The sequence below is a fragment of the Primulina eburnea genome, chromosome 9 (genome assembly GCF_022965805.1).
Source record: "Primulina eburnea isolate SZY01 chromosome 9, ASM2296580v1, whole genome shotgun sequence".
Classification (NCBI taxonomy): Eukaryota; Viridiplantae; Streptophyta; class Magnoliopsida; order Lamiales; family Gesneriaceae; genus Primulina; species Primulina eburnea.
Genome location: NC_133109.1, coordinates 1,094,106 through 1,103,327, shown reverse-complemented (window position 1 = coordinate 1,103,327; position 9,222 = coordinate 1,094,106). Strand labels below are relative to the sequence as shown.

The 9,222-nt window shown below is 27.6% G+C and overlaps 1 protein-coding gene across 1 annotated transcript; it reads right to left on the bottom strand.

The window, feature by feature from the left end:
* Positions 1–8,085: 8,085 nt before the first annotated feature.
* LOC140842142 (probable membrane-associated kinase regulator 6) lies at positions 8,086–9,205 on the bottom strand. The gene is made up of 2 exons (XM_073209952.1): positions 8,457–9,205; positions 8,086–8,303 (listed from the first exon to the last, which is right to left on the bottom strand). The coding sequence occupies exons 1-2, from the start codon at positions 9,106–9,108 to the stop codon at positions 8,281–8,283; spliced, it is 675 nt and encodes a 224-aa protein (XP_073066053.1). The 5' UTR covers positions 9,109–9,205; the 3' UTR covers positions 8,086–8,280.
* Between the last annotated feature and the right edge of the window lie 17 nt (positions 9,206–9,222).

Here is a 9,222-nt window from a genome sequence, read left to right as displayed (position 1 = left end):
CTAACAATACACAATTTAAGGGGATAATAAAAAATTTACAATTAAAAATTTTGTCATTCTTTTTATATTTTTATAAATTTATATAAATTTATATTTTTAAAATTCTTTTTTCTTTTAATATTTTTATGAAAAATTTATTTTTTTATTCAAAAATCTATGCTTTTAATTTTTTTTCCAAATAAATATGTATCAGGAAAATTTTATTTCTCTAACATATTTTTATTATCAAATATTTATTCAATTTTTACGTAACATTATTTTCAAATTTTCTTTTAAAAAATAAAAACACTACAATGATCATCATATGTTTAATGAGTTCAAAAAATAAATGCATCAATTAAATGAATATGAAATACATTGATTTTACAAATTCAATATCCTGAATTTGACCCTAAAATTTTTATTTTTGTTCCACCAATGCTCATGCAATCGAAAAAAATAATACATAGTTTTTGGGCAATATAGTAAAATCATATTGTAAAATATTTTCTCATCATCAATATTTTTATAGGCATATAGATTGAATGTGATAAGTGTCCTATGTATGTATCGTTGTCTCTTCTCTTGCACAATGAGTGAGAAAGTCTTCCCAATAACAGGACTAAAATCCATCACTAAAATTTGTGCGTGAATTTGAGCATACGATTCATTCAAACCCACGAGGATTTGCATGACCCACACCTGGTTTTGAAAAGACATTCAATCCTTCATTGAGCCACAATTACACACAAAAAATGAGAAAATTCTTCAACTCGTCTCACAAGATCCTCAATCTCCTATCAACAATTTATCGGATGAACCTATCACACATGATTTGTTTTATGCGATTTATCTTACTAATGTGATTTGTCTGATATTGTGTATATTTGATGGAAAGCAGAAAAGTCTTGAAACCCAACGGATCAATAGGAAAATGGGAGTGTAGAGACCGTAGTTGAAACGGTATATTAAGTAGTGGCGTCCTCGCCTTTGGAGTCAAGTCTAAGTCACTGTGCATTTGGTTGGAAATGCGTTTTTTGATTGGATTATTTTTTTGTGGAATCAGTCAAAGGCGATTAATTGATTTTAGTTGAAAATTTGGTTCGATTTCGAAATCCTGGAAATTATTGGCTGGCTCTTTTTCGTGAATTTCAAATAGTTTTGTTGGATTGAGGACTTTCCGGACAAAATTCAAGAAAAAATGGAATGAAACCTGGAATCATTTAATACACTACTCTATGCAAACAAGTCATTTCTATATATTTATTAGTTTTTAAAAGTAAAATAATTAACGGTAAATTTGGAAAAATTTATCAACTTTTGTTTCCATTAGATTTAGTCTCTATGTATTATTATTTTTTGTGAATTGGTACCTAACAATGTCTTAGTTTCAACTCCCTGTTGACCACTTTTTACTTTTTACTCTTATATTATATAAATACAGGATGTTAAATATAAACATCATCACCCAAATAATAATTTTTTTGCTAATTTATATAAATAATAAAACTTTAATAAAATTTAAATTTTTATTGAATTAGTTAATTTTTTTAGTTCTGATATTTTATTTTAATTATTTTATGATTAATATTATATTATTAATTTATCTCATATCATTTATTGTTATTATTGTTGTTCTCAAAATTAGTTATTAATTATATATTTGAGACAAAATTAATTGAAATAACGATTTTAGATTATGTACTTAATAAATTTTGTATAATTATTTATATTATCTGTTAGGAATGAGAAAGAATTTAGAGGGGAGGGTGGATAAACTCTTTAAAAATAGTTGTTTTAAAATTTATTTTCAATCGCTCTTGGAAGATTGTAATGATAGTCTATAAAAGAAGAGTTAGAAGAATAAATAAATATTGATCAATAATACATGCTTTTCAACCTCGCAGCTGACACATCACTAAGCTTGCATACTTCAAGATTTTAAACGCACATAAAGTTCATATACTTCATCGCTCATCAAGCACAGACTCAGCAGAAAGATATCTGATCATTCAATGATCAACTTCGTGATACTCAAAACATAATGTTTCTTTACATCAGTAACATTTTGTATTTGATTTATTGGGTTGTCTGGTGAACCGATGATTCTTAAATATCTAGAAGTTTAAATTGATCTCAAAGAGTTCCAAAACAGGAAGTGTGATAAGTATTGATTAAAGTTGGCTGTTGCAATAGTTAGTAAAGCCAAAATCTTTTAGTAGAATCATTCCTAAAGAGGAAGAAGGGATCATATATGAGTTTTATCTCTGAACATCCATAAATCCCGTGTCTTTACTTTCTGCGAGCACTTACATTTAAGATCGTTTCTTATTAACAAGCCAGCCAACCGATTATAGCTATCATTAGAAATTTTGAATAATTCACGCACTTTTTAAATGGTTCATATTTCTAACCGTTCGAGAAAAACTTTCAACTGCCTAAAAACGATTGAAAACAAATTTTAAAAACAACTATTTTTAAAGAGTTTGTTCATCGTCTTCTAAATTCTCTTTTCGGATCCTAACATTATCATCTAATCGTCTTCTAAATTCTCTTTTCGGATCCTAACATTATCATCTAATTATCTATACTTCTTTATATATTTTATTTAATTAATATTATCATTATAATTATCAAACAAATATTTATTTTATTAGTCAAGCTAATATCACATTATTATTATTATTATTATTATTATTATTATTATTATTAAAAGAAATAATGTATGAAAAGATAAAATTATTTTAATTATTTTGAAATGTTTTTTTAATTTTCGTAAATTATATCAATATATATATATATATTAGCATGATTTAACCACAAAATTCTATATTATCTAATTTTTAGTAATCAAAGATATTTTTAAGAATAGACTATCAACACAGGTTAGAATAAATAATTTTTTTATTTCCCTTAATTACATTTGAAGACTGAGACTTTAAGATTATTTATTAATTCTCTTTATTTTTTAAAATAAAATTGTTACGTACTCATCACGGAATACGATTATATACTTATTTGAACAAAAACATACCTAATTTGAATTAACATACACTTGATTTTCTCATGTGAGAAAATACTCGATATTTAAGTTATCACCATAAATGAATTCAATGTTAGTCTTGCCATGGAAGATGGATTATGATGACTTATTAATATTATTTATTTTAAAAATAAATATGTTTCATAGTTATAGAATACAGTTAAATTAATCATTTTCTTGTATTTTCATGAATAACAATGAATATTATCAAGTATAATAAGATATTATTTTCCAACAAAAAAGGGCATCGGATGGGCAAAAGCAGGTATCTGATATCCTAATTAGGTACTGTTAAATTAAATTTAATATTCATTTGTATTTGATGGTGGGAACATGTTTTTTTATTATATTAAATCAAATGAATATTTCATCGTAATGCATCTTCAATTGAAACTCAACGAGAACTTCGTTTATAATGATCATTCAAATATCAAATGGATTTTCAAACTATATGTGGTATCAAATAGGCCAAATCAGGGATCTAACATCTCAATTTAGAAAATTTGTATGTTATATTAAGTACTTGTGTTCGATAGTTAGTGGGGAATGTCTTTTTTTTTTAAATGACCTGAATAGTTCATCGTAATGCATCAAACTCGAAGAGGATTTCATATATGCTGACGACTCAAATATAAAATGTATTTTAAAATAATATAGGTATCAAATAGGCCAAATCATGTATGTAATATCTTAATTTAAGTAATTTACAGGTTAATTTAAGTACATACTTGTATTCAATGGTTAGTTGAGAATGTGTGTTTTTTTGTATTAAATCACACAAAAACCTAATTCTAATACATTTTCAGTGGAAACTCTAAGAAGACTTTGTTTATAGTGACCACCTAATATCAAATTAAGTACTTTTTAGAAGGAGTTAACATGACAAAAATCATATATATGTAGTTAATTACTTTTTAAACTGAATTAAGTTTTTAACTGTATTAGATGATAACTACGCAACATATTTATTTAAATCTATAAATAACATTAATAAGACATCCTAATTCATCTTCCATGGCAACACTAACACAAATTTCATTTATAGTGGTCTCATCAAATTTGAGTATTGACATGGATGAATCAGATAACGGCTATATCAAATTAAGTAATTTTTAGGTCATATTAAATATTTGACCATATTCCATAATAACTACAGAACGTGTATATTTTTTATAAAAAAATAAAATTAACAAGTCATCCTACTATACACATCTTATTTTAATTTTTCTCATCACAATAAATTGGAAGAATTTACTTAAATTAAAAATCACATTCTAAAATATTTAAAACAAATCTATCTTGTTACACATAATTTTTTAAATAATAATAATAATAATAACAACATCGTGATATTGATACAACTAATAAAAATAAATTATAATTTTGTAATAATAATAATTAGATAAAATAAATATTTTTATGATAAAAATATTCTATGATAGCTACACAACATGTTTATTTCTAAAAAAATAAATAACATTAATAAGTCATCTTAATATACACATCTTATTTTCGTTTTTCCATTTCAATAAATTAGTATAATTTACTGAAATTAGAATTACAATCCAAAATAATAAAACAAAATTATCTTGTTAAATATCATTTTTTTAAATAATAATATTGTTATATTAATACAAATAAAAAATCTATATTATAATTTTATTAATAATAAAAATTAGTTAAAATAATTATTTTTATTATAAAAATATATATCGAATCGATAATAATAATAATAACAATATTATTATTATTTTTATTATTAATTATAAAAAAATATTAATTGAATTGAAAGAAGAAATATAAAAAATTAGATTATAATATAATTAAGTATAAGAAAAAAAATTATTAGTAATAAATAATCCAAAACCTTTTATTTCGAATATTTTTGTTCTCGAATATATAATCAAACAATTAATAAAAACATATTGGAAAAAAATAATAACAGTAAATTATAAGAGATAAATTAATAATATAACATTAATCATAGAATAATAAAGAATACAATATTAATAGTAAAAAAAATTAACTAATTCAATAAAAATTATAATTTTATAAAAATGTTATTATTAATATAAATTAATAAAGAAAAAATAATTTGAATATAAAAACAAATGCAAAATTGAAATAATAGAAAAAATGGGTAAATATGTCAATTAGGAAGTGAAAATAAATTTTTTGGGGTATCAGAGAGTGTAAAATAAATTTTATTGATATAAAGACTGAACTTGAAGTTTAATGTATGACGAGAATTTTTTTTTCTAAAAGCCCCAATAATTAATGAGTAGGTCTACTGTGAGACAGTCTCACGAATCTTTATCTGTGAAACGGGTCAACTTTACCGATATTTACAATAAAAATTAATGCTCTTACCATAAAAAGTAATATTTTTTCATGGATAACCTAAATAAGATATCTATATCACAAAATAATACTCGTGAGATTGTGGCACGTGAGTTTTTGTCATAATTAATAGGTAGCCATTATATATTTTCGATCCAGTAAGTATCATGCAAATTTTCAGCCCAATTCTGGTGACCCAAAGACAATATGGGCCACTAATGAGGGTAAGAGTCTTTCAAGTTAGAGACGCGTCCGTCGTATAATACATTTCACAACTTGCATTTCTATTATTTTTTTCTCTTTGTGTTATGACAAATTATATAGTAGTGTTTGAACTGTTGTACGGTTAAAAAATATTGAGTTTTATCATTATCATAAATTATAATTTTTGGTAAAACGATAAGCGCGCGGTCCTAGAATTGGTATAAGAGCCAATATCAAGAGTTCAATTCTCATTGAATGCAAGAAGTGCGATTATTGAGCGGAAAATTGTCGGCTGCAATAATTATCTCTTTTGAGAGAGTGATCGAACCGCGATACTTGAGTTGTTGTACTGTTTAAAAGATTTGAATTGCACAATTACCATCCACTATAGTTTTTGATAAGGCGACAATCGTTCGGTCCTATAATATCCATCTTGATTAGTAGATCGAATATTAGATTTCTTGTGAGATCCGTGAAACTCGGTACATATGGATAATGCAGATCAATATTTTTGGGACTAAAAGTAACATTTTTTCATAGATAATATTGGATAGAAGATTTATCTTACAAAATTGATTTGTGAGACGGTCTCATACTAGAGAAAAATACAATTGTCGAGGTTTAAAATGACTGACTTTTAAAAGGATATAGGTATCAACTACTATCAAAAGTTTCACTTGACATTCATATTCGATGGTTATCAAACTTTCAAGAACCAATAAACTATGTAATCATCATCGTCATGAAATAACAATAATAATAAAAATTGAAGGACCGAAGGCAAGCAAGCAAACAAATTTGAGGAAAACATAGGGATAAGAATTTTCAGCATGTCCTTTAGTAGGGGCCAACATAAAATAATTTTTTTAAAAAATGATAATTTTTAGAAATTGGGGAATAAATGGATAAAATTGGCTAATAGCTAATATTCCAAAATTTATTTACATCTTATTATTAAAATTATAATAAAATGATGATTGGTTGACTAGTCAAAATATATCATATTGGAAAATGGGAAAAAGAAAATTATAAAAGTGTAATATTTTTACAGCATGCGCAAGATTTAAATAGCTTTAAAGAATGTAGAAGGAATGGCTGCAGCTTTGTGGCAACAGGCTTTAATTTCTTGCGTAACATTTGTAATGGCTATAATGATGGAGAAATATATAGGTGTTGACCCATTGATATCCAGTTTACAATAATATCTGATATAGATGTCTCACATATCTTAATCTGTAAGACGGGTCAACCCTATCCATATTCACAATAAAAAGTAATACTCTTAGCATAAAAAGTAATACTTTTTCATGGATGACCCAAATAAGATATATGTCTCACAAATATGACCCATGAGATCGTCTCGCACAAGCTTTTGTCATTTTTAAATATTGTTTATCCTCAACAAATAAAAATAAATCTGAAATGTATTTGATTATTTTTAAGATTACCCTTTATATCTTTGTAAGTCTAAGTTGAGAATAATTTTGAAACCATATATTTGGATACACAATGTATAGAGATATTTTCTTCGATAAACTTGATTTTTGGCCTTATTTTGAATGAAGTAATATTTCCATGAAAAATGTGGAAGCTCGATACTAATAAATATTTTTTTGTGAAGATATATTGATAATTGTTAATATTTGAACTTCGACCTAACTCAACCCCAAAAGCTAGCTCAAAGAGGGAGGATTGTCCAAGTCAATATATACAACTCTCGGGTTATCTATCCAACCGATGTGGGATAATTAACACACCCCTCTCACGCCCAGGTAACCCAATTATGGACAGAACGAGTGGCCTAATTATAGGCAGTCCAACACATAATAGTGGAACCCGGGCTCAAGCCAATATATACAACTCCCAGGTTATCTATCCCACCGATGTGGGATAATTAACACATCTCCCAATTATGGGCAGAACTAACTCAACCTCAAAAGCTAGCTCAAGCGGGGAGGATTGTCCAATCCAATATATATACAACTCCAGGTTATCTATCCAACCGATGTGAGACAAATATATTGGCTTGGACAATCCTCCCCCCTTGAGCTAGCTTTTGGGGGAGGATTGTCTAAGCCAATATATACAACTCCCAGGTTATCTATCCAACCGATGTAGGACAATTAACAATAATAAATAATTTTAATTATCCTAATTTTATTAGGCTAGAAATCTTGAATCATATACACATTTTTTAAAGAGTGGATCTTTTGTGAGACCGTCTCACGGATTTTAATTTGTGAGACAGGTCAACCCTACCTATATTCACAATAAAAAGTAATACTCTTAGCATAAAAAGTAATATTTTTTCATAAATGACCCAAATAAGAGATCCGTTTCAGAAATACGACCCGTGAGACCGTCTCACACAAGTTTTTGTCATTTTTAAAATCCATAACTAATTACCATCTCAAAATATAATCTCCCCAAAATTACTAACTTTCTTACAAAAGAACCTACATGCATATCTAATTGAATTTTATAGTAAAAAAGTAATAAAAATTTATGTTTCATGATAATCGGATATAAATAAATACTTCACTTCAATCTTCATAAAATTCAAATGGGAGTTCGAATAAGTTCAGGCTACAGATTTCTATGGCTGACAATTTCCAAACCCAAAAAATAAAAAATAAACACATTCTTTCCTCCCATAATTTCATGAACAAACAAGAAAAATGAATGATTGCTTCAGGATCCAATCATGGGCTAGTTTATTCTCTTGAAATAACCAAATCTGCCAAACAAAAGAGAAGAAAAGAAATAACATCAGCACAAAATTTTCAAAAAATGTATCATATATATAGTACATTGATCCAAGAATTTAGTTAATCTATGCTAGATTTTCAGGACAAAACTATATAATTAAAATCTGACTTTCATTAATTACCACGAGTTCTTTTACAATGGAGAACTGCTTCATAAATGGAGCTCTCAGAATCACAAGATCTGCGCCAATTATCATCTGCAGAATACGTTACACTGCTACTCCTAGGAGATGTTGCGGCCGAAAATCCAGGCCATTTCTTGTTCATGTTTTCGAACTTGCTAACCCATCTCCTTTTACAAAAGAAAGGCCTAAACAAGAACTTCAAATACTTGTGAAACCAGCGTTTCGACAATCTTCGACACCTCCTCGACGATACACAAACAACCCTACTCGACGAGTGCAGCGTGTTTTGGGCCGATGAGGGTCCGGACGTTGTTGTAACGTGACCATCTTCGGTGCCAAGTCGATCCTTTTTCGAGTCCTTAACAAGAATAGGCACTAAAATGCCGTTGGATATGACTTCATCAGCATGGACTAGGGATAACTGAGCTTCGGACACGGGGAAATCGAATCCAAAGTCCGATGAAACTCTGATGAATCTTTTGGAAGGTGGCAATCTTGGATCCATTTCTATAAAGGGAGATTCATCATGATAGTAGGATGCATCGTTCGATGCTAGATACAAGTCGGGGTCGAACGATGTAGCGTTTAAGTTAGCTAGCCAACTATATGAGAAGCTTTCGATGGAAGGGGATTGAAGGGTGGCGTCCATTGAAGGTTCTTGTTGTGAAGATAAATGGGAGAACAAGACCAATTGTTGTTTAGAGTTTTAAGGTAGTATATTGTACATGCTAGCTAGGTTGTAAAGGAGTGTTTTTTTTTTGTG